Source organism: Tachyglossus aculeatus, chromosome 1, assembly GCF_015852505.1.
Source record: "Tachyglossus aculeatus isolate mTacAcu1 chromosome 1, mTacAcu1.pri, whole genome shotgun sequence".
In the NCBI taxonomy this organism is placed as follows: Eukaryota; Metazoa; Chordata; class Mammalia; order Monotremata; family Tachyglossidae; genus Tachyglossus; species Tachyglossus aculeatus.
The window spans coordinates 72,502,641-72,529,033 of NC_052066.1; the positions used below are offsets into that span (position 1 = coordinate 72,502,641).

Consider the following 26,393-nt stretch of genomic DNA (forward strand, 5'->3'; position numbering starts at 1 on the left):
GCCCGTAAAGACCTTATGGTCTAGAGGGGGGCTGCTGTTTGTTGATCGGTTTGGATTGAGGGGGGACTCGTGAAGGGTTCCATATTTTTCTCCCTTTTTCCACCCCTCCTCCCAGCCCCACAGCAATTATGTACTTATCTGTAATTTTTTTTATTTATATTAATGTCCGCCTCCCCCTCTAGACTGTAAGCTTGTTGTGAGCAGGGAATGTGTCTGTTTATTGTTATATTGTACTCTCCCAAATGGTAGTAGAGTGTTCTGCACATAGTAAGCGCTCAATAAATACAGTTGACTAACTTGATTGTTTTGTTTTTGTTTAGCAAAACAAAATCACCTTTAAAGACTTAAGACTGAAATTGTGCCTTATCATCCCGAGTCTCAGTCAGTGAATAGTCCAGGGAGGTGATACAATAGCAAAGGCTGAACAGGAAGACTGCCCTCCTAATTTTAATCTTTTTAGTCTCCTGGAGGCCTTGATTTGGATCCGTATTGCTAAGGTTCTCAAAGGAAGAGAAATTACTAAAAAGAAATGCTCTGGCTAAAGCTCAAGTTACGCAAAGAGGTCCAGTCTAGCCAAGATTGTGAATCGAGCCTCGGTGGCAGGATAATTTTCAAGCCCAGACTTTGCCCTTGTTCTCTAAGATTTGCACCAGATTGAACGTAACCGGTGTGTTGTGCTCCCTTATCCAGGTTCTCAGTCTTTGAAGCTCCTTTCACCAGGAGAATTTCTTGTGATTAAGCAAGCGCCGCCTGAGACACACAGAAGATGGCATCTGGCCAGAGGAATATCAAATCAGATGCAAAGCATGTTATCTTCAAGAAGGTCTCCCGCGACAAAGCAGTAAGTGGCTTGGGATTGGTTGCTATCAGTGGATTCTGCTCCTGGGAATAACGAGAGTGTTATTCATGCAAGTCCAGCCTCTCTTCCATCAGCGGTCAGCTGTCCTTTGAACACAATGAAAGCTCCATATTGTCCATTAAAAATAATAATAGTTATTATTATAGTAGACTTGCTTACTAATAATAATAATAATGGCATTTATTAAGCGCTTACTATGTGCAAAGCACTGTTCTAAGCACTGGGGAGGTTACATTCATTCATTCATTCAATCATATTTATTGAGTGCTTACTGTGTGCAGAGCACTGGACTAAGCGCTTGGGAAGTGCAAGTTGGCAACATATAGAGATGGTCCCTACCCAACAGTGGGCTCACAGTCTAGATAATAGTAATAATAATAATAATAATAATGGCATTTATTAAGCGCTTACTATGTGCCAAGCACTGTTCTAAGCACTGGGGAAGTTACATTCATTCATTCATTCAATCGTATTTATTGGGTGCTTACTGTGTGCAGAGCACTGTATTAAGCGCTTGGGAAGTACAAGTTGGCAACATATAGAGATGGTCCCTACCCAACAGTGGGCTCACAGTCTAGATAATAATAATAATAATAATAATGATAATGGCATTTATTAAGCGCTTACTACATGCAAGGCACTGTTCTAAGCGCTGGGGAGGTTACAAGGTGATCAGGTTGTCCCACGGGGGCTCACAGTCTTAACCCCCATTTTACAGATGAGGTAACTGAGGACAAGAGAATAATAATAATAATAATGATGGTATTTGTTGAGAAGTTAAGTGACTTGCCCAAAGTCACACAGCTGACAATTGGCAGAGCTGGGATTTGAACCCACGACCTCTGACTCCAAAGCCCGGGCTCTTTCCACTGAGCAAGGTGATCAGGTTGTGCTACGGGGGGCTCACAGTCCTAATCCCCATTTTACAGATGAGGGCACTGAGGCCCAGAGAAATTAAGTGACTTGCCCAAAGTCACACAGCCGACAAATGGCGGAGCCGGGATTTGAACCCATGACCTCTGACTCCAAGGCCCGAGCTCTTTCCACTGAGCCACGCTAAGTACTCACCCTGTGCCAAGCACTGTACTAAGTCCTGGGGTGAATAGACTCATATTCTAAACGAAGGAAGGAGTCCGATATATCTGCTGCTTGTCTGCCGTGTGATCTTGGTCACGTCACTTCACTTCTTTGTGCCTCAGTTATCTCATCTGTAAAATGGGGATTTAGACGGTGAGCCCCATACGGGACAGGGACTGTGTCCAAAGTGGTGATTTTACATCTAATCCGGCACTCAGTACAGTGCCTGGCACATAATAACTGCTTAACAAATACCATGAAAAGACAGAAGAATAGGATTGAGTTCTGAACAACAATAAATCACAAAGGGCAAGAAGAAATTAAAAAAAGAAGTATTTCTAAGAACATAAAAATAAGTAACTCAACAGTGTTTGATGGAGATCTTGAGCAAGCTCTTAGGGTAAACATCTGATGGAAGTGTTTAGGAAATACCTTTCCAGAAAGTCTTTGTGACCCTTTTAAGTGTTGGTATGTGATTCCTTACTACCAGAATATTTGTCTTTGGAGGTAACAGGAAAAGCAGTTCCAACTGATTTTGACACCTGTCTCCATGTTTTATTTTGTTGTCTGTCTGCCCCTTCTAGATGTGAGCCCGTTGTTGGGTAGGGACCACCTCTATATGTTCCCAACTCGTACTTCCCCAGCGCTTGGCACACAGTAAGCGCTCAGTAAATGCGATTGAATGAATGAAATGAGATGGTCCTCGGTTCCTCCATTGCTCCCACCACGCAGTGCTTGATTACAAACTGTCACAGCCTTCTCATTACAGATAATGAGCGCTTAGTACAGTGCTCCGCACACAGTAAGCGCTCAATAAATACGATTGATGATACTAGCCTCTACCCTTCAGTGGTCAGAAAGAGGCAGAGGCACCTAGCAGCCTCTGAGAAAACTGATTTTACTATAATAAGAAGAAGAATTATGGTATTTGTTAAGTGCTTACTATGTGTCAGGCACTGTACTGATTGCTGGGTTGAATGCAAGCCAATTGGGTTGGACACAGTCCCCGTTCATTCATTCATTTATTCATTCATTCATTCAATCGTATTTATTGACACAGTCCCTGTTCATTCATTCATTCAATCGTATTAATTGAGCGCTTACTGTGTGCAGAGCACTGTACTAAGCGCTTGGGAAGTACAAGTTGGCAACATATAGAGACGGTCCCTACCGAAAAGCAGGCTCACAGTCTAGAAGAGGGAGACAGACAACAAAACAGATTAACAAAATACAATAAATAGAATAAATATGTACAAGTAAAATAAATAAATAGAGCAATAAATACGTACAAACATTCGTACAAATATACAGGTGCTGTGGGGAGGGGAAGGAGGTAAGGTGGGGGGGTAGGGAGGGGGAGAGGAAAGAGGGAGCGCTCAATAAATATGATTGATTGATTGAGGGGGCTCAGTCTGGGAGGAGGGGGCTCAGCCTGGGGACTAGGAATAGATGATAGGAATAGGATGTTCAGTAATTAAGGAAATACACCTGGATCCAGTCTGCTGTGGTACAGTAGGTAACACGATGCCAATCAATCAATCAATCAATCGTATTTATTGAGCACTTACTATGTGCAGAGCACTGTACTAAGCGCTTGGGAAGTACAAATTGGCATCACATAGAGACAGTCCCTACCCAACAGTGGGCTCACAGTCTAAAAGGGGGATGCCAGTTTTCTTTAACGTGGGGTTTTTCAAGAACAAAAGTCTCTGTGTTCTAGGTGAGCTGGCTGTAGTTGTATTCTTAAAATAAACTACCCTCAAGCACATAGGTTAGGTACATATAAAAAAAACCCATTAAGAAACAGCTCACTAACAGTGTGTGCCACTATTCAATTATTATAATGAAAAATATGATGAGAAATTTTGTGTCTCAGTGGAAAGAGCCCGGGCTTTGGAGTCAGAGGTCATGGGTTCAAATCCCCACTCCGCCACTTGTCAGCTGTGTGACTTTGGGCATGTCACACTTCACTTCTCTGGGCCTCAGTTCCCTCATCTGTAAAATGGGGATTAAGACTGTGAGCCCCCTGTGGGACAACCTGATCACTTTGTAAACTCCCCAGCGCTTAGAACAGTGCTTTGCACATAGTAAGCGCTTAATAAATGCCATTAAAAAAAAAATTTGAAGACCAAAGCTGCAGTTTATTACAAGAACACTGCCAATGCTATGTTAAGGGCCTCTCATTTTTTGAGATGCCAAATCTTTGTTTAGGTTCACCTGAAGGTTTTCTTAAAAATATCTATTAAATGGCATGTTTTAGAGAAGCAGCTTGGCTCAGTGGAAAGAGCCCAGGCTTGGGAGTCAGAGGTCCTGGGTTCTAATCCCAGCTCCGCCGCTTGTCAGCTGTGTGACTTTGGGCAAGGCACTTCACTTCTCTGGGCCTCAGTTCCCTCATCTGTAAAACGGGGATGAAGACTGTGAGCCCCACATGGGACAACCTGATTATAGGGCTCACAGTCTTAAACCCCATTTTACAGATGAGGGAACTGAGGCCCTGAGAAGTGAAGGGACTTGCCCAGACAAGTGGTGGAGCCAGAATTAGAACCCGTGACCTTCTGACTCTCAGCCCTACGCTCTAGCCGCTATGCCATGCTGCTCTGGGCCCTGGGTGTCATAGCTTCTGACTTTCCATTTATAACCTCCCTGGGTTCTAATCCCGGCCCTGCCCCTTGTCTGCTATGTGACCCTGGGCAAGTCTCTTCACTTCTCTGTGCCTCAGGTACCTCATCTGTAAAATGGGAATTAAGACTGTGAGCCCCATGTGGGACACAGACTGTGTCCAACCTGATTAACTTGTATCTACCCCAGGGCTTAGTACAGTGCCTGGCACATAGTGCTTCACAAATACTATTAAAAGAAAAAAACCCTCCTGACCACCCCCACAATTTTATATGAGGGGATACTAAAGCTTAGGAATGTAAAATATGGCTCGGTGGAAAGAGCCCGGGCTTTGGAGTCAGAGGTCACGGGTTCAAATCCCGGCTCTGCCAACTGTCAGCTGAGTGACTTTGGGCAAGTCACTTCTCTGTGCCTCATTACCTCATCTGTAAAATGGGGATTAAAACTGTGAGCCCCCCGTGGGACAACCTGATCACCTTGTAACTTCCCCAGCACTTAGAACAGTGCTTTGCACATAGTAAGCGCTTTACAAATACAATCATTATTACCATTATTATTATTATTATTTATTTAAGGAACATTTGCAAAATCACACAGCTGGTCAGTTGTGGAGCTAGGCCTGTATTATCTGGAGACTCATGTCTTCTTTCATTTCTCCCTGTCTCAACTCCTCATCCTCCCGTCACCTCCATCGCCTCTCTTTCTCAATAACCCCTTGCTTATCTGAACTGTTTTCTGTAAATCTGTGAGCTTTGGCATTGGTTATCCATTCTGGACCCCTCCCCATTCTCTCCTAGGTGGCTATCTATTTGGGGAAGAGGGACTACATTGACCATGTGAACTGGGTGGAACCCGTGGGTAAGTCCAAGTCGAGAAACCGCCTTCATGCATTTCCCTTCGGTAATTTAGCCACGCTGTTGTCGTCCTTTGATTTCCTCACTCATCCTGACTCTTTCTGTCTCATGTCCAGATGGTGTGGTACTTATAGATCCCGAACTTGTGAAGGGGAAGAAAGGTGAGACAAGCTTTGACTCTCTAAACAAATATTCCTCCTAGTGAAATAATCTAACCCCTCAGTCTCTGATAATAATATTTATGGTATTCGTTAAGCGCTTACTATGTGCCAAGCACCGTCTAATCACTGGGGTAGAAACACGTTAATTAGGTTGGACACAATCTCTGTCCCACATTGGCCTCACACTTTTAATCCCCATTTTTTACAGAAGAGGGAAATGAGGCACAGAGGAGGTAAGTGACTTGCCCAAGGTCACACAGCAGACGAGTGGTGGGGTCAGGATTAGAACCCATGACCTGTCTACATGTTTTGTTTTGTTGTCTGTCTCCCCCTTCTAGACTGTGAGCCCATTGTTGGGTAACGACCGTCTCTATATGTTGCCGACTTGTACTTCCCAGGGGCTTAGTACAGTGCTCTGCACACAGTAAGTGCTCAATAAAGATGATTGAATGAATTAATAATGATAATAATAATAAAGGTATTTGTTAAGCACTTACTATGTGCAAGGCACAGTTCTAAGCGCTGGGGAGGTTACAAGGTGATCAGGTTGTCCCATGGGAGGCTCACAGTCTTAATCCCTTTTACAGATGAGGTAACTGAGGCCCAGAGAAGTGAAGTGACTTTCCCAAAGTCACACAGCTGACAGTTGGTGGAGCCGGGATTTGAAGCAGCGTGGCTCAGTGGAAAGAGCCCGGGCTTTGGAGTCAGAGGTCATGGGTTCAAATCCCGGCTCCGCCACTGTCAGCTGTGTGACTTTGGGCAAGTCACTTTACTTCTCTGGGCCTCAGTGACCTCATCGGTAAAATAGAGATTAAGACTGTGAGCCCCCGCGTGGGACAACTTGATCACCTTTTAACCTCCCCAGCGATGAGAACAGTGCTTTGCACATAGTAAGCGCTTAATAAATGCCATCATCATGATTATTATTATTATTATTATTATTATTGTTATTATTTGAACCCCTGACCTCTGACTCCAAAGCCCGGGCTCTTTCCACTGAGCCACTTCCCAAGCACTTAGTCCAGTGCTCTGCACACAGTAAGCGCTCAATAAAGACGATTGAATGAATGAATGAATGTACTTCCCAAGCGCTTAGTACAGCGCTCGGCAACAGTAAGCTCTCAGTAAGTACGATTGAATGAATGAATGAATGACCTTCTGCCTCCCAGGCCCGTGCTCTATCAACTAGACCACACTGCTTTTCTCAGAGAGCTCTGAGGCCGGATCTGAACCCGAAGCAGAATAATCTTTATGAAGCATCACTCCATCAATAATCAAGCAATCAATCAATCAATCGTATTTATTGAGCGCTTACTGTGTGCAGAGCACTGTACTAAGCACTTGGGAAGTCCAAGTTGGCAACATATAGAGACGGTCCCTACCCAACGGCGGGCTCACAGTCTAGAAGGGGGAGACAGAGAACAAAACCAAACATACTAACAAAATAAAATAAATGGAATAGATATGTACAAGTAAAGTAAATAGAGTAATAAATATGTACAGACATATATACAGGTGCTATGGGGAAGGGAAGGAGGTAAGACGGGGGGGATGGAGAGGGGGACGAGGCGGAGAGGAAGGGGGGGCTCAGTCTGGGAAGGCCTCCTGGAGGAGGTGAGCTCTCAGTAGGGCCTTGAAGGGAGGAAGAGAGCTAGCTTGGCGGATAGGCGGAGGGAGTCCATTCCAGGCCTGGGGGAGGACGTGGGCCGGGGGTCGATGGCGGGACAGGCGAGAGCGAGGCCCGGTGAGGAGATTAGCGGCGGAGGAGCGGAGGGTGCGGGCTGGGCTGGAAAAGGACAGAAGGGAGGTGAGGTAGGAGGGGGCGAGGTGATGGACAGCCTGGAAGCCCAGGGTGAGGAGTTTCTGCCTGATGCGCAGATTGACTGGTAGCCACTGGAGATTTTTGAGGAGGGGAGTAACATGCCCAGAGCGTTTCTGGACAAAGGCAATCCGGGCAGCAGCGTGAAGTATGGATTGAAGTGGGGAGAGACACGAGGATGGGAGATCAGAGAGAAGGCTGATACAATAGTCCAGACAGGATAGGATGAGAGCTTGAACGAGCAGGGTAGCCGTATGGATGGAGAGGAAAGGGCGGATCTTGGCAATGTTGCGGAGCTGAGACCGGCAGGTTTTGGTGACGGCTTGGATGTGAGGGGTGAATGAGAGAGCAGAGATGAGGAGGACACCAAGGTTACGGGCTTGTGAGACGGGAAGGATGGTAGTGCCGTCAACAGTGATGGGAAAGTCAGGGAGAGGGCAGGGTTTGGGAGGGAAGACAAGGAGTTCAGTCTTGGACATGTTGAGTCCAAGTAATAGTAATAATAATAATAATGACAGTATTTGTTAAGCGCTTACTCTGTGCAAAGCACTGTTCTAAGCTCTGGGAGGATACAAGGTAATCAGGTTGTCCCATGGGGGGCTCACAGTCTTAATCCCCATTTTACAGATGAGGTCACTGAGGCACAGATAAGTGACTTGCCCAAAGTCACACAGCTAACAGTTGGCGGAATTGGAATTTGAACCCATGACCTCTGACTCCAAAGCCCGGGCTCTTTCCACTGAGCCACGCTGCTTCTCATAGCCAAGCTGCTTCTCATGTAGAGACCATTAGATTTGACAAGAAGGAGGAATTGGTGACTTTGGAGAGCATGGTCTCGGTGGAGGGAAAGGGGCAGAACCCGGATTGTAGAGGGTCAGTCAATCAATCAATAATATTTATTGAGCACTTACTGTGTGCAGAGCACTGTTCTAAACGCTTAGGAGAGTACAATGCGTGGCTCAGTGGAAATAGCACGGGCTTTGGAGTCAGAGGTCATGGGTTCAAATCCCGGCTCTGCCAATTGTCAGCTGTGTTAATAATAATGATGGGATTTGTTAAGTGCTTAATATGTGCAAATCACTGTTCTAAGCACTGGGGAGGGGATACAAGGTGATCAGGTTGTCCCACACATGGCTCACAGTCTTAATCCCCATTTTACAGATAAGGGAACTGAGGTCCAGAGAAGTGAAGTGACTTGCCCAAAATCACACAGCTGACAAGTGACCGAGCTGGGATTCGAACCCATGACCTCTGACTCCCAAGCCCGGGCTCTTGCCACTGAGCCATACTGCTTGCCCATGTTACTTTGGGCAAGTCACTTCACTTCTCTGGGCCTCAGTTACCTCATCTATAAAATGGGGATTAAGACTGTGAGCCCCCCGTGGGACAACCTGATCACTTTGTAACCTACCAAGCGCTTAGAACAGTGCTTTGCACATAGTAAGCACTTAATAAATTCCATTATTATTATCATTATTATTATTATTATTATTATTACAATATAACAATATAAGAGTTAGTAGACACATCCCCTGCCCACAATGAGCTTACAGTCTTGACAGGGAGACAGACATTAATATAATGCCCGGGCCTGGAATGCCCTCCCTCTGCCCATCCGCCAAGCTAGCATTCTTCCTCCCTTCAAGGCCCTACTGAGAGCTCACCTCCTCCAGGAGGCCTTCCTACACTGAGCCCCTTCCTTCCTCTCCCCCTCGTCCCCCTCTCCATCCCCCCCATCTTACCTCCTTCCCTTCCCCACAGCACCTGTATATACGTATAGATGTTTGTACATATTTATTACTCTATTTATTTATTTATTTATTTTACTTGTACATATCTATTCTATTTACTTTATTTTGTTAGTATGTTTGGTTTTGTTCTCCGTCTCCCCCTTTTAGAGTGTGAGCCCACTGTTGGGTAGGGACTGTCTCTATATGTTGCCAACTTGTACTTCCCAAACGCTTAGTACAGTGCTCTGCACACAGTAAGTGCTCAATAAATACGATTGATTGATTGATTGATTGATTGATAAATAAATAAATGACAGGTATGTACATAAATGCTATGGGGCTGGTAGGGAAATGAATAAGGGAGCAAGTCAGGGTGACACAGAAAGGAGTGAGATAAGAGGAAATAATAATAATAATAATAATGGCATTTATTAAGTGCTTACTATGTGTAAAGCACTGTTCTAAGTGCTGGGGAGATTACAGGGTGATCAGGTTGTCCCACGGGGGGGCTCACAGTCTTAATCCCCATTTTCCAGATGAGGTAACTGAGGCCCAGAGAAGTTAAGTGGCTTGCCCAAAGTCACACAGCTGACAGTTGGCGGAGCCAGGATTTGAACCCGTGACCTCTGACTCCAAAGCTCATGCTCTTTCCACTGAGCCACGCTGCTTGGTCAGGGAGGGCCTCTTGGAGGAGATGTGACTTCAGTAAGGCTTTGAAGGTGGGGAGTGTGATAATCTGTTATAAAGAGGGAGGGTGTTCCAGGCCAGAGGTAGGATGCGGGTGAGAGGTCAGAGGGAAGATAGATAACTGCGAGCCCCCCGTGGGACAACCTGATCACCTTGTAACATCCCCAGCGCTTAGAACAGTGCTTTGCACATAGTAAGCGCTTAATAAATGCCATTAAAAAATAAAAATAAAAAAAAACCCAAAACTGAGATACAGTGAGTAGATTAACATTAGAAGAGCTAAGTGTATAAGCTGGGTTGTAGCAGAAAATCAGAGAGGTCAAGTAAGAGGGGACATGGTGATTGAGTGCTTTAAAGCCAAGGGCAAGGAATTTCTGTTTGATGTGGAGGCAGATGGGCAATCACTAGCATTCTTGAAGTCTGGGGAAACGTGGCCTGAACGTTTCTGTAGAAAAATAATCTGGGCAGTAAAGTGTGGACTGGAGTGAGGAGAGACAGGAGACTGGGAGGTCAGCAAGGAGGCCGATACAGTATTCAAGGCGGGATAGGCTAAGTGCTTGGATTAATGTGGTAGTGGTTTGGATTGATTGATTATTTATTTAAAATAAATAAATAAATAAATAGAGTAATAAATATGTTTGTACATATTTATTACTCTATTTATTTATTTATTTATTTTACTTGTACATATCTATTCTATTTATTTTATTTTGTTAGTATGTGTGGTTTTGTTCTCTGTCTCCCCCTTTTAGACTGTGAGCCCACTGTTGGGTAGGGACTGTCTCTTTATGTTGCCAACTTGTGCTTCCCAAGCGCTTAGTCCAGTGCTCTGCACACAGTAAGCGCTCAATAAATACGATTGATTGATTGATTGATTGATTGATTGATTGATGGAGCGGAAAAGGGGGATTTTTAGCGATGCTGTGAAGGTTGAACTGACAGGATTTAGCGATAGATTGAATATGTGGGTTGAGTGAGAGAGATGAGTCGAAGGTAACACTGAGGTCACAGGCTTGTGAGACAGAGAGGATGGCGGTGCTGTCTCCAGGATTTGGGTGGGAAGATAAAGAGTTCTGTTTTGAACATGCTAAATTTGAGGTGACGGCAGGAGATCCAAATAGTCATTCATTCATTCATTCAATCGTATTTATTGAGCGCTTACTGTGTGCAGAGCACTGTACTAAGCGCTTGGGAAGTACAAGTTGGCGACATATAGAGACGGTCCCTACCCAACAGCGGGCTCACAGTCTAGAAGGGGAATAGTAGAGATATCTTGAAGGCAGGAGAAAATGTGAGACTGTAGAGAGGGAGAGAGAACAGGGCTGGAAATGTAGATTTAGGAATCACCTGCCTAGAGGTCGTAGTTGAAGCCTTGGGAGTGAATGAGTTCTACAAAGGAGTCTATGTAAATGGAGAATAGAAGGGGACCCAGAACTGATTCTTGAGGGCCTCCCACAGTTAGCGGGTGGGAGACAGAGGAGGAGCCCATGAAATAGACTGGGAATGAGTGACCAGAGAGATAGGAGGAGAACCAGGAGGGAACGATGTCCGTGAAGCCGAGTTTGGATACTGTTTCATTCATTCATTCAATCGTATTGATTGAGCGCTTACTGTGTGCAGAGCACTGTACTAAGTGCTTGGAAAGTACAGTTCGGCAACATATAGAGACAGTCCCTACCCAACAACGGGCTCACAGTCAAGAAGGGAGAGACAGACAGCAAAACAGAACAAGCAGACAGGTGTCAATACCACCAAAATAAATAGAATTATAGATCTATGCACATGATTAATAAAATAGAGTAATAAAAATGTATAAATATACACAAGTGCTGTGGGGAGGGGAAGGGAGTAGGACACAGGGAGGGAGTGGGGGAAATGGGGAGGGGAGAAGGAGCAGAGGATGGGGGGGCTCAGTCTGGGAAGGCCTCCAGGAGGAGGTGAGCTCTCAGTAGGGCTTTGAAGGGAGGAAGAGAGCTAGTTTGGCCGATGTGTGGAGGGAGGGCATTCCAGGCCAGAGGTAAGATGTAGGCTAGGGGTCAATGGCAGGACAGGCGAGAACGAGGCACGGTGAGGAGGTTAGTGGCAGAGGAGCGGAGGGTGCGGGCTGGGCTGGAGAAAGAGAGAAGGGAGGTGAGGTAGGAGGGGGCGAGGGGATGGACAGCCTTGAAGCCCAGGGTGAGGAGTTTTTGCTTCATGCGAAGGTTGACAGGCAACCACTGGAGATTTTTGAGGAGGGGAGTGACATGCCCAGAGCGTTTCTGTACAAAGATAATCCGGGCAGCAGAATGAAGTATAGACTGAAGTGGGGAGAGACAGGAGGATGGGACATCAGAAAGGAGGCTGATACAGTAATGCAGTCAGGTTAGGATGAGAGATTGAACCAGCAAGGTAGCGGTTTGGATGGAGAGGAAAGGGCAGGGGTTTTTTGATGGCATTTGTTAAGTGCTTACTGCGTGCAAAGCACTGTTCTAAGCGCTGGGGGAGATACAAGGTGATCAGGTTGTCCCATGGGGGGCTCACAGATTTAATCCCCATTTAACAGATGAGGTAACTGAGGCACAGAGAAGTTAAATGACTTGCTTAAAGTCACACAGCTGACAATTGGCAGAGCTGGGATTTGAACCCATGACCTCTGACTCCTAAGCCCGGGTTCTTTCTACTGAGCCACGCTGCTTTGAGGGGCAACTAAACACCCCTTCTGTAAGTGACATGTCCTGAACATTTCTGTAGAAAGATGGTCCGGGCAGCGGAGTGAAGTATGGACTGGAATGGGAAGAGGCAGGAGGTTGGACGGTCAGCAAGGAAGCTGATGCAGTTATCCAGTCGGGATAGGATGAGAGATTGTATTAATGATATCATACAGCAGAGTCCAGAGGTTGTTTTAGGACAGGGAAGACAAGGACATGTTTGAATAGAGGGGAAGGAGCTATCATCATCATCAACATTGTCATCAATGGTTTTTATTGAGTTCTTACTGTGTGCAGAGCACTGTACTAAGCACTTAGCACTTACAACACAACAGAGGGGGGGAGACAGACATTAATATAAATTTATATTAAATAATTGAGTGCTTAACCTGTGCAGAGCACTATAGTCAGTACCTGGGATAATCAATCAATCAATCAATCGTATTTATTGAGTGCTTACTGTGTGCAGAGCACTGTACTAAGCACTTGGCAAGTACAAGTTGGCAACATATCAAGACAGTCCCTACCCAACAGTGGGCTCACAGTCTAGACAGGGGGAGATGGAGAACAAAACCAAACATACTAACAATATCAAATAAATAGAATAGATATGTACAAGTAAAATAAATAAATAAATAGAGTAATCAATCAATGAATCGTATTTATTGAGCGCTTACTGTGTGCAGAGCACTGTACTAAGCGCTTGGGAAGTCCAAGTTGGCAACACATAGAGACGGGATAATACAACAGTAGACTCTGCGCTCAAGGAGTTTACAATCTAATGAGGCTCAAATATTGAGCTAAATTATTGCAGCATTTGTTAAACACTTACTATGTGTCAGTCACTGTTCTTTGTGCTTGGCACTCAGAACTAAATCCAAATGACAGTCCCTGCCATCTTGGGGCTTCCATTTTAAAAGGAAGGATAGCCTAATAAAGATTTGTTGACCTGTCGCTTTGTCTTTCATAAATCCGAAGTGAAAACATTTTTTAGTGAAGTGAGAGGTTAGGGAAGCACTGGCATTTCTTATGATCTACCCCTGTTAAACCCTGAAAAACTGGGTCCTGAACCTGGGTTCGGGATGTGCTGGTCAAACAGAGAGACTCAGGAAGTGACTAGGAAATGGTGTTTAGGTCAGTGATTTCTTTATTTTCCTGGACACGGAACTTATCAAAATGCACACAAAGTAAGTATTTTGCACAAACCCCAACTAACATCCAGTGCTTAGAACAGTGCTTAGCACATAGTAAGTGCTTAACAAATCAATCAATCAATCAATCGTATTTATTGAGCACTTACCGTGTGCAGAGCACTGTACTAAGTGCTTGGGAAGTACAAGTTGGCAACATATAGAGACAGTCCCTACCCAACAGTGGGCTGCCATTACCATTACTATACACCCGAAAATCCAATCGACACTGAGACAGTGTCCTGCAAAATTACAAACAATATACCTCTGGCAAGGAATATAGTTAAATTAACAGCACAGCGAAGAGTCCTGTTACCTAACGGAGACTCACTGAGATCTAAAGTAAATGGCCAACAGATTGCTTTCATTCTCCCGTAGTAAGGCAACATTTCAGGGAAGTCTTTTAGACTATAAGCTCCTTGTGGCCAGGGAACAGGTCTACCCTCCCTGTTGTATTGTACACTCCCAAGAGCTTGGTACAGAGCTCTGCTCACAGTAAGCCAGCCAGTCAATCGTATTTATTGAGCACTTACTGTGTGCACAGCACGGTACTAAGCACTGGGGAGAGTACACTATAAAAATATAATAGACACAGTCCCTGTCCAAAACAAGCTTACAGTCTAGAGGGTGAGACAGATATTAATATAAATAAATACAATTACAGATATGTACATAAGTGCTGTGGGCCTGGGAGATGAATGCATAAAGGAAGCAAGTTAATGTGGTGCTAAGGGAGAGGGAGAGGAAGAAAGGAGGGCTTAGTTAGGGAAGGCCTCGGAGGAAATGTTCTTTCAATGAGACTTTGAAGGTGGGGAGCCTAATTGCCTGTCAGATATGAAGAGGGAGGGTGTTCCAGGCCAGAGGCAGGACATGGGTGAGGGGTCGGCGACGAGATAGACGAGATCGAGGAACAGTGAGAAGGTTAGCATTAGAGGATTCAAGTGACTGGGCTGGGTTGTAGTAGAGTGGTGAGGTAGGAGGGGGCAATAAACACCACTGATGGATTTATTGATGTATTTGAGGGGCTTGGGTCAAGTACTACCTGCTGTGCTGGCAAAGGCCACCTGTACCAATACTAGTATAAGAATGAGAAACTTTCCACCTCATGGTCTCCAGAGGCATTCAGTGCTCCCCGTATCTCTCAACTCCAGCTGCTGAGAACAACCCATTCACTATCCCCGGGGGGCAAGGCCCACCTTAGGTTCCCAAAAGTCTCCTAAAACACTCTATGATTTTCCTTTAAAGTGGCCCCTTTTGGCTCACAACCTAAGGAGAAGAGAAAGGTGGAGAGTAAGATGGAAGTGGCAGCGGACAGCAAGGATACACTGCATTTCCACCCTCTGTGATTGGCCTCCAACTACATCTACAGAGCCATTACCGAGAGAGCCTGCATCACCCTATGATAAACATTTTTGCAGGGAATCACCATTTCCATGTTTGTCTAACAAAACCCAGGCGGCGAGGTTTCAATGCCTTTAGTGACTTTAGTGACTTCAGTGCCTTTAGGCAAGTTACTAAACTTCTCTGTGCCTCAGTGCTCAAATACAATCAAACTAATCCCGTTCACGCCAAGCGTCACTTTGATTGGGTCACAACAGCTGAAGGACAGTGACTTTAATGGTGTGGGTGCCATGGTGACCATCGCATTATTATTATTATTATTTTATTATTATTATTATTAGAGAAGCAGCGTGGCTCAGTGGAAAAGAGCACGGGCTTTGGAATCAGAGGTCATGGGTTCAAATCCCAGCTCCACCAATTGTCAGCTGTGTGACTTTGGGCAAGTCACTTCATCATCATCATCAATTGTATTTATTGAGCACTTACTGTGTGCAGAGCACGGTACTAAGCGCTTGGGAAGTACAAATTGGCAACATATAGAGACAGTCCCTACCCAACAGCGGGCTCACAGTCTAAAAGGGGGAGACAGAGAACAAAACCAAACATACTAACAAAATAAAATAAATAGAATAGATATGTACAAGTAAAATAAATAAATAGAGTAATAAATATGTGCAAACATATATACATATATACAGGTGCTGTGGGGAAGGGAAGGAGGTAAGATGGGGGGATGGAGAGGGGGATGAGGGGGAGAGGAAGGAAGGGGCTCAGTCTGGGAAGGCCTCCTGGAGGAGGTGAGCTCTCAGTAGGGCCTTACTTCACTTCTCTGTGCCTCAGTTACCTCATCTGTAAAATGGGGATTAAGACTGTGAGCCCCACGCGGGACACCTGATCACCTTGTAACCTCCCCAGCGCTTAGAACAGTGCTTTGCACATAGTAGGCGCTTAATAAATGCCATCATTATTATTATTATTATTGTGGTGGCCGGCCACCTCTTTACTACAGTCATGACTGAGAGACGGCTTGCTCGTGTGGAAAATGCTTTTCTTGTCCCTTCTCTCCAGTTTACGTGTCCCTGACCTGCGCGTTCCGCTACGGCCAGGAAGATATGGATGTGATTGGTTTGTCCTTCCGGAGGGATATCTATTTCTCTCAGACCCAAGTGTATCCTCCTGAGGAGGCTGTAACCACTCCCACCAAGATGCAGGAGAGTTTGATGAAGAAGCTGGGGAGCCACGCTTACCCGTTTGTTCTCCAGGTCAGTGCCTCAAACTTGACTCGGGCCAGCTTTTCCTTAATCATTCCTACTCCCAACCGTAATCTGCCAGTTGGATAGGGGCGAAGAAAGGTTGCTGTCTGGGTCGTCCAGTTAAAGGCAAAGAAGCAGTATGGCCTAGTGGGTAGAGCATGGACCTGGGATCAGAAGGACCTGGGTTCCAATCCCAGCTCTGCCACTCATCTGCTGTGTGACCATGAGCAAGTCACTTAACCTCTCTGGGCCTCCTTTCCCCCATCTGTAAAATGGGATGAATACTGTGAAGCCCCCTGTGGGACATGGGCTGTGTCCAACCTGATCAGTACAGTGCCTGGCACAGAGAAAGCACTTAACAAATAGCATTAAAAAAACAAAGCCTCAATGCAGAGAATTATATCAGAATAAAAAGGGGAGATTCGCTTGGGGTTGGATTTCTATGTCTGCCATTTATTCATCTGGGGCTTCAATTTCTCTGTTGATAAAATGGGAAAATCAGTTTCCCTTTTGCCCCAGAATGCACATTGATGATGCTCTTTGTGATTCTGGAGGAAAAGTTGTGCAAAAAGGAATTGTCATCAGTACTCGCTTTGTGTTGCAATGTTTATTGCTCTCAGAAAAGCCGTTCTATAATCTTGCTTTTTTTGTTTTTTGGACTCCCTAGTTTCCTGACTACTTGCCTTGCTCCGTTGTACTGCAACCAGCTCCTCAAGATGTGGGCAAGGTAAAGTGACTATTTTATGGAACAAGTGAAACCACTTAACCACCAAAACATCCTGCTGTATCTGACTCAGTCTCATGCAAAAGGAGGAATAAGCACTTTTAATAGGTTAATATAATCAGTTTTGAGTTGAGGAGAAGGGCACCTAGGGAATGGTAACCCTCAATGAGCTGAGAAGCAGGCACAGTGGCTAAGAGCATTCATTCATTCATTCAATCGTATTTATTGAGCGCTTACTGTGTGCAGAGCACTGTACTAAGTGCTTGGGAAGTACAAGTTGGCAACATATAGAGACTGTCCTTACCCAACAGCGGGCTCACAGTCTAGAAGAGCACTGGCTTAAGAGTCAGAAGGTCCTGGGTTCTAATCCCGGCACTGCCACTGGTCTGCAGTGTGACCTTGGGCAAGTCACACTTCTCTGTGCCTCAGTTACCTCATCTGTAAAATGGGGATTAAGCCTGTGAGCCCCACGTGGGACAACCTGATTACCTTGTACCTACCCCAGCGCTTAGTACAGTGCTTGGCACATAGTAAATCCTCAACAAATACCATTTTTTTTTTAAAAAAAAAGCAGAGTCCTTCCCCAGCTCTGGCCCCCATGGAACTGTGACCCTCAGCCACCTGGGGCTGAGGCAAAATTTCCAAATTTCCCCTGCATAGGGAACATTAAATCGTGTCACTGCCACCTCACCACCCTCTCTATAGTACTTCCCAAGCGCTTAGTACAGTGCTCTGCACACAGTAAGTGCTCAATAAATACGATTGATTGATTGATTATAGTAGCCCATCATTTCACAGTAGCTTCGCCTCCTCTCCAAGCCAAGATCCCAGATCCCCTTCCCCTCCAAAGAGAGTAAACCCAACTTCCTCCAGGAATTCTTCCAGGATTGATTCCCACCACCCCAGACCCTATCAGCCCAACAGCCACACTTAATATCTGTGTTTCCATGCCCATCCTCCCTCTATATATATCAAATAAATAAGTGTATTCAATTGAAAATTCAATTATTCACTCAATTTATTCTATCTTACCCTAGCATGCTTGCTCCACTACTTATTTTATTCTTGTTCTTCCTTTTGCTCCCATTACTTGTAAATAATCTTATATATCTGCTTCCTCCCTTCCACTAGGACGCAAGCATCTTAAGTGCAGAGAACATGCGTTTTGCTATTTTTGCCTTTCCCTAATTGCTGAGTACAGGGCTTTGCACTCAGTCAGTACCACTGATTGATGGAGAGGAGAGGCATAAGGGAGAGAGCATCTCCTTCAGAAAGGCCCACTAGACTGTAAGCCCTCTGTGGGCAGGGAACGCCAATCAACTCTGTAATGTTGCACTCTCCCAAGCGCTTACTACACTGCTCTGCCCACAGTGAGCGCTCGATAAATATGAGTGATTGATCGATTGAGCATTTCCACTGGCTCACTCGCCATGTCCTAGAGCTCTGTTCTGGCTTGGGAAGCCGGGTGGGGGGTCCCTCAGAACTTGAGACCCCCAGGCAGAGCCACTACACAATCTTAAACCAAACTCAGTCCACTCCTCCTCCTCTTCCTGCTTCCTATTTCAGCTCTGTCCAAACCAAAGTGGCCAGAAACTCTCTTCATGGGAGGGCTGCGGGGAGGGTGAAATTGGCCCGTGGGCTACTGAACAATTCATTCATTCATTCAATCATATTTATTGAGCGCTTACCGTGTGCAGAGCACCGCACTAAGCGCTTAACAACAATAATAATGAGAATGATGGTACTTAAATGCTTAGGCTACATAGGGGAGTAGATGCAAGATAATTAGTTTGGACACTGTTCCTTCCCATAAGGGCCTTCCAGTTTAAGAGGAAGAATGGATAGTGTATCCCCATTTTACAGACGAAAAGAACTGAGACCCAGCAAGATGAATCAATCAATCAATCAATCAATCAATCATATTTATTGAGCGCTTACTGTGTGCAAAGCACTGTACTAAGCGCTTGGGAAGTCCAAGTTGGCAACATATAGAGACAGTCCCTACCCAACAGTGGGCTCACAGTCTAAAAGAGGAAATGATTTCCCCAAGATCGCACCGCAGGCAGTGATGGAGCTGGGACTTGAACTTCATTCATTCAATCATATTTATTGAGCGCTTACTTTATGCAGAGCACTGTACTAAGCGCTTGGAAAGTACAATTCAGCCACAAATGGAAACAATCCCTACCCAACAGCAGGCTCACAGTCTAGAAGCGGGGAAGTCTCTTTCCACTAGGCCACACTGGCCCGGTCCCTTCCTTTTAAGCCTGAGCCACTTCCAGTTCAGCAGTGTCAATGACTCTATACCTTAGCCAGTAATGCGTTAGATTGGGTCAGGTTGGTTACGGTCGGGTTGAACCCAGAAATGGATGAGGACCAGTTCAGCTGAGCTTTAAATTTACTGTTACTTGCAGGCCTTAAACTCACTCACGACAGGGTTTCGTGCCCCTATTATCTTCTCTCCCTCCCCCTTTCCCTCTTCCGTTATCTCCTCTCCTTCCTCATTCCCGCTATACCATACATACTGTGTCCCACACCTTGGGCTCAGCAAATTCCCCAGGATGTTTCAGGCAAGCCTCTGTAAGCAAGGTAACAAAGGGTTTTATTGGGGTCATCATCGAGATAAAACCATAACCACATTATAACCAAGTTTTATGGTATTTATCAAAAATGTAAATTCTCTTTTGAAATACTTTAGTATAAAACATAAATACGTGGGGATAAGGTCACATGTAATATTCTACAGGAAGAGGGGGAAACGTTGAAATCTGTGTTCTGGGACATTAGGATCTCAAAGTTCTCTGTCTCTTTTCTGGTTTCCTGACAGTGCTGTGGTGTGGACTTTGAGGTGAAAGCATTTGCTACGGACAATGCAGAGGAGGAGGATAAAATTTCCAAAAAGTAAGACCATGGTTGTGGGACGATATGTGGGTAGAGAGAAAGGGAGGTGGGTCATAATCCGGAGATGCTAATATTCAATTTCTGGTCTCTCTCCCAGGAATGCTGTGCGCCTGCTGATCCGAAAAGTACAACACGCCCCAGCTGACATGGGACAGCAACCCCGGACAGAAACAGCCTGGCAGTTTTTCATGTCTGACAAGCCACTGCATCTGACAATCTCTCTCAGCAAAGAGGTAGTTAGTCCAATCAGGGGATTCATTTGGTTTTCACTCGGGCGACTGATTTCCCCAGCCCCAACTCTGAGATCGGGTTAAATCTAAATCAATGCTTCCCAACCTTGGTCAGTGGGAAGCATTTAGGTTCTGCCTCTTGGATTTCACCACGCAGGCTCAAGTACACTTCTGAGTTGGGTAGGGCATAATGAAGTCAAAGCTGGCAGCATGGTGAAACACCAAAGTCTCTAGTTGGGAAGTTCTAGGCAGAGCTAACTCACAAGTTCATTCATTCTCCTCCCCACAGCACTTGTGTATATTTGTACATAGTTATTACTCTATTTTATTAATGATGTGTATATAGCTATAATTCTATTTATCTATTCTGATGGTATTGACACCTGTCTACTAGTTTTGTGGTCTGTCTCCCCCATCTAGACTGTGAGCCCTTTGTTGGGTAAGGACTGTGTCTATATGTTCCCCATTTGTACTTCCCAAGTGCTTAGTACAATGCCCTGCACACAGTCAGCACTCAATAAATCTGATTGAATGAATGAATTTATTGAGCGCTGACTGTGTGCAGAGCACTGTACTAAGTGCTTGGGAAGTACAACAGAGAAGGTCCCTACCCATCAACGGGCTCACGGTCTAGAAGGGGGAGACAGACGACAAAACAAAACATGTAGATGGGTGTCAAAGCCGTCAGAATAAATAGAAATATAGCTAGATGCACATCATTAACAAAATAAATAGAATAGTAAATATGTACAAGTAAAGTAGAGTAATAAATCTGGACAAATATATGCAAGTGCTGTGGGGAGGGGAAGGAGGTAGGATGGGGGGATGCGGAGAGGAGAGGAAAAAGGAGGTTCAATCTGGGAAGGCCTCCTGGAGGAGGTGAGCTCTCACTAGGGCTTTGGAGGGAGGAAGAGAGCTAGTTTGCAAGTAATCACACAAACCAGAAGGAGAAGCAGCGTGACTCAGTGGAAAGAGCCCGGGCTTTGGAGTCAGAGGTCATGGGTTCAAATCCCGGCTCTGCCAATTGTCAGCTGGGTGACTTTGGGCAAGTCACTTCACTTCTCTGGGCCTCAGTTACCTCATCTGTAAAAATGGGGATTAAGACTGTGAGCACCCTGTGGGACAACCTGATCACCTTGTAACCTCCCCAGCGCTTAGAACAGTGCTCTGCATGTAGTAAGCGCTTAATAAATGCCATGATTATTACCCAAAAGGGCAGGTCCTTAAGAGTGGCAGGGGGCTCAGGACAACAGTAGGATCCCAGATAGGACCCTGGAGGGCTAACCTCCCTGCAAAGTATGTGGAGACTTAGCGAAACCTGAATCGAGACCAAAAAGAGAGTTTGAAAATATTTGTCAGCTACTTTGCCTGCTGGTGTTTTTCTCTGCTGCTCTTGGAGAAGGCTGTCATTGCTTTATTACTCAGCCCAGCTCCTGAATTGAGGTAGGCACTGACTCATGTATCCATCCTTTCTAGATCTATTTCCATGGTGAACCTATTCCTGTCACAGTGACTGTAACCAACAATACAGAGAAGGTGGTGAAGAAAATTAAAGTGTCAGGTATGACTTTGGAAAGGTGATGGACAGAGACCTTTAAAATTTCTTAATCTAATCCTCTCAGCAGAGTTCCAGATGCTAAAACCTATTTCTATGTCACTTTTGTGAGCAGATAAGAGCTGAAAATTCACTTCCTGGCACTAGAAGTTACTTAGAGCTAAAGGTTTCATGGATGCATACAATTTTTTTTTAATATGGTATTTGTAAAGTGATTACTATGGTTTGAGCGCTGTTCTAAGCCTTGGCGTAGATTCAAGGTAATCAGGCTGGATACAGTTCCTGTCCCACACGAGGCTTTCAGTTTAATCAGGAGGGAAAACAGATTTTGAATCCCCATTTTGCCGTTGAGGAAACCGAGGCACTGAGAAGTTCAGTAATTTGCCCCAGGTCTTACAGCAAACAAGTGGTGGAGTCAGGATTTGAATCCGGGTCCTCTGGTTCCCAGACTCTTGTTTGATCCTCTAGGCCATGCTGCTTCCCATTTTTGCAACAGCAGTTCATTCATTTATTCAATTCATTTAATAGTATTTATTAAGGACCTACAGTTTGCAAAGCACTATACTAGATGCTTGAAAATGATGACATTTATTAAGCGCTTACTGTGTGCAAGGCACTGTTCTAAGCACTGGGGAGGTTACAAGGTGATCAGGTTGTCCCACAGGGGGCTCACAATCTTATTCTCCATTTTACAGATGAGGTAACTGAGGCACAGAGAAGTTGTGACTTGCCCAAAGTCACACAGCTGACAATTGGCGGAGCCGGGATTCGAACCCATGAACTCTGACTCCAAAGCCCGTACTCTTTCCACTAAGCCACGCTGCTTCCCCAAAAAGTCACATGTGAAAAGTCACATGGATGGGAATTAGACATCATCATCAATAGTATTTGTTGAGCGCTTCTAATGTGCAGAGCACTGTACTGAATGCTTAGGAGAATACGGTACTCCAGAGTTGGCAGACATGTTCCGTGCCCACAGTGAGCACTAGACATGATGATGATGATGATGATGATGATGGCATTTTATTAAGCATTTACTATGTGCAAAGCACTGTTCTAAGCTGCGGGGAAGTTACAAGGTGATCAGGTTGTCCCACGTGGGGCTCACAGTCTTAATCCCCATTTTCCAGATGAGGTAACTGAGGATCAGAGAAGTGAAGTGACTTGCCCTAAGTCACACAGCTGACAAGTGGCAGAGCCGGGATTTGAACCCGTGACTTCTGACTCCAAAGCCCGGGCTCTTTCCCCTGAGCCACGCTCCTTCTCATGATCCCTGATACCCAGGGGAATTCACAATCTAAAGGTGGGGAGGTGGAGGGTTGACCCTGAAGAAAAGATGAAACAATGAAAGTACAAAAACAACACAAAAGTCATGGGCAGTGATAAATACAATCAAAACAGTAGGACATTGCAGATAGAGGAGCAAAGTTTCAAGCTCTTTGCAGTTAAGGTAGGGCTGTCCGAGTCAGCAGACACAATAGTCAGTATTTCATTCAATCAATCGTATTTATTGAACGCTTACTGTGTGCAGAGGACTGTACTAAGTGCTTGGAAACTACAGTTCAGCAACAAATAGAGGCAATCCCTGCCCACAAAGGGCTCACAGTCACAACTGCAGCCATAACCACAGCCTTCCCAACTTTCTAAAGGTTGAGAAGACAACACTGCCACTGTTTCTACCTAAATGGCTGGAGAAAGGGTTGATGATAATTCGTGTGGGGACCGAATAACCTCTATTTTGGGTAGCGGGCTTGGTGATCCATTGATCAATCAATTAATTAATTGTAGTTATTGAGTGTTTACTGTGTGCAGAGCACTATTCTAAGCGCTTGGGAGAGTACAGTGGAACAAACTGAGCCCCCTCCTTCCTCTCCCCCTCCTCCCCACAGCCTTCCCTCCTTCCCCTCCCCACAGCACCTGTATATATGTATATATGTTTGTACGTATTTATTACTCTATTTATTTATTTATTTTATTTGTACATATTTATTCTATTTATTTTATTTTGTTAATATGTTTTGTTTTGTTGTCTGTCTCCCCCTTCTAGACTGTGAGCCCACAGTTGGGTAGGAACCGCCTCTATATGTTGCCAACTTGTACTTCCCAAGCGCTTAGTACAGTGCTCTGTACACAGTAAGTGCTCAATAAATACGATTGAATGAATGAATTTGTACACCTGTATTACCTGTATATATGTATATATGTTTGAACGCATTTATTAGTCTATTTATTTTACTTGTACATATCTGTTCTATTTATTTTATTTTTTTAATATGTTTTGTTTTGTTCTCTGTCTCCCCCTTCTAGACTGTGAGCCCACTGTTGGGTAGGGACCGTCTCTATATGTTGTCAACTTGTACTTCCCAAGCGCTTAATACAGTGCTCTGCACACAGTAAGCGCTCAATAAATACGATTGATTGATTGATATTTATTCTATTTATTTTATTTTGATAATATGTTTTGTTGTCTGTCTCCCCCTTCTAGACTGTGAGCCCGCTGTTGGGTAGGGGCCGTCTCTATATGTTGCCAACTTGTACTTCCCAAGCGCTTAGTACAGTGCTCTGCACACAGTAATCGCTCAATAAATACGATTGAATGAATGAATGAATGAATGAATTTGTACATATTTATTCTATTTATTTTCTTTTGTTAATATGTTTTGTTTTGTTGTCTGTCTCCCCCTTCTAGACTGTGAGCCCGCTGTTAGGTAGGGACCGTCTCTATATGTTGCCAACTTGTACTTCCCAAGCGCTTATAAGGTACAGTGCTCTGCACACAGTAAGCGCTCAATAAATACGATTGAATGACTGAATGAATGAACAAAAATAAGAGACACATTCCCTGCCCACAACAAACTTACAGTCTAGAGGGAGAGACAAGCATTAATATAAATAAATAAATTACGGATGTGTAAATAAGTGCTGTGGGGCTGGGAGAGGGGAGAGAAATGGCAGCAAGTCAGGCTGATGCAATAGGGAGTAGAAGAAAAGAAAATGAGGGCTTAGGAGAGTCCTCTTGGAGGAGATGTGCCCTCAATAAGGTTTTGAAGGTGGGGAGAGTAATTGTCTGTCAGATATAATAATAATAATAATAATAATAATAATAATAATAATAATAACAATAATAATAATAATAATAATGGCATTTATTAAGTGCTTACTATGTGCAAAGCACTGTTCTAAGCGCTGGAGAGGTTACAAGGTGATCAGGTTGTCCCGCGGGGGGCTCACAGTCTTAATCCCCATTTTCCAGATGAGGTAACTGAGGCCCAGAGAAGTGAAGTGACTTTCCCAAAGTCACACAGCTGACAATCGGCAGAGCCAGGATTTGAACCCATGACCTCTGACTCCAAAGCACATGCTCTTTCCACTGAGCCACGCTGCTTCCCATGAAGATATGAAGAGGGAGGGCGTTCCAGGCCAGAGGCAGGATGCGGGCAAGAGGTTGGTGGCGAGATAGACGAGATTGAGGTGCAGTGAGTAGGTTAGCATTAGAGGAGTGAATAATAATGATAATAATAATGTTGGTATTTGTTAAGCGCTTACTATGTGCAAAGCACTGTTCTAAGCGCTGGGGTAGATACAAGGTAATCAGGTTGTCCCACATGGGGCTCACAGTCTTCACCCCCATTTTACAGATGAGGGAACTGAGGCCCAGAGAAGTTAAGTGACTTGCCAAAGTCATACAGCTGACAAGTGGCAGAGCCGAGATTTGAACCCATGACCTCTTGACTCCAAAGCCCAGGCTCTGTCCACTGAGCCACGCTGCTGTTCGGGCCGGACTGTAGTAGGGGAGCAGCAAGGTGAGGTAAGACAGGGCAAGGAGATTGAGTTGCCCGAACTGGAATAGAATCCAAAAGATTTAAAATTAGGGTGAATGTATGTCCTTGTTTGGCCAGGACTTTCTGAAATCAATCGAGATTAATTCAGATTGATTGAGAAGCCGCATGGCCTAATGGATAGAGCGCGGCCCTGGGAGTCAAAGGCCTGGGTTCGAATCCCGGCTCTGCCACTTGTCTGCCCTGTGGCCTTCTCTGCTTCTCTGTGCCTTTGTTGTAAAATGAGGATGCAAACTGTGAGCCCTGTGAGAGACAAGGACTGTGTCCAACCTGATTATCTTGTATCTGTCTATCTATCTATCTAGCTTAGTAAAGTTCTTGGTGCATTCATTCATTCATTCAATCATATTTATTGAGCACTTACTGTGTGCAGAGCACTGTACTAAGCGCTTGGGAAGCACAATCAATCAATCAATCGTATTTATTGAGCACTTTGTGCAGAGCACTGTACTAAGTGCTTGAGAAGTACAAGTTGGCAACATATAGAGACGGTCCCTACCCAACAGTGGGCTCACAGTCTAGAAGGGGGAGGCAGAGAATAAAACCAAGCATATCAACAAAATAAAATAAATAGAATAGATTTGTACAAGTAAAATAAATAGAGTAGTAAATATGTACAAACATATATACATATATACAGGTGCTGTGGGGAAGGGAAGGAGGTAAGACCGTGGGGGGATGGAGAGGGGGAGGAGGGGGACAAGTGAGGGGGACGAGGGGGAGTTGGCAACATCTAGAGATGGCCCCTACCCAACAGTGGGCTCACAGTCTAGAAGGGGGAGACAGAGAACAAAACAAAACATATTAGCAGAATAAAAGAAATAGAATAAATGGTGCATAGTATTTGCTAAACAAATTCCATTTAAA

The 26,393-nt window shown here is 44.8% G+C and overlaps 1 protein-coding gene across 2 annotated transcripts in view; it reads left to right on the plus strand.

Annotated features, from left to right (window-relative positions):
* The first annotated feature begins 733 nt into the window (after positions 1–733).
* Positions 734–26,393, plus strand: part of SAG (S-antigen visual arrestin) — a 72,012-nt gene continuing 46,352 nt past the window's right edge. For both annotated transcript variants that reach the window (XM_038747671.1, XM_038747679.1), the window contains exons 1-8: positions 734–841; positions 5,353–5,413; positions 5,526–5,570; positions 16,093–16,286; positions 16,945–17,004; positions 19,829–19,902; positions 20,000–20,135; positions 21,609–21,693. In XM_038747671.1, coding sequence (XP_038603599.1) covers positions 767–841; positions 5,353–5,413; positions 5,526–5,570; positions 16,093–16,286; positions 16,945–17,004; positions 19,829–19,902; positions 20,000–20,135; positions 21,609–21,693 — 730 coding nt within the window. In that variant the 5' untranslated portion in view covers positions 734–766. The remainder of the gene's footprint in view (positions 842–5,352; positions 5,414–5,525; positions 5,571–16,092; positions 16,287–16,944; positions 17,005–19,828; positions 19,903–19,999; positions 20,136–21,608; positions 21,694–26,393) is intronic.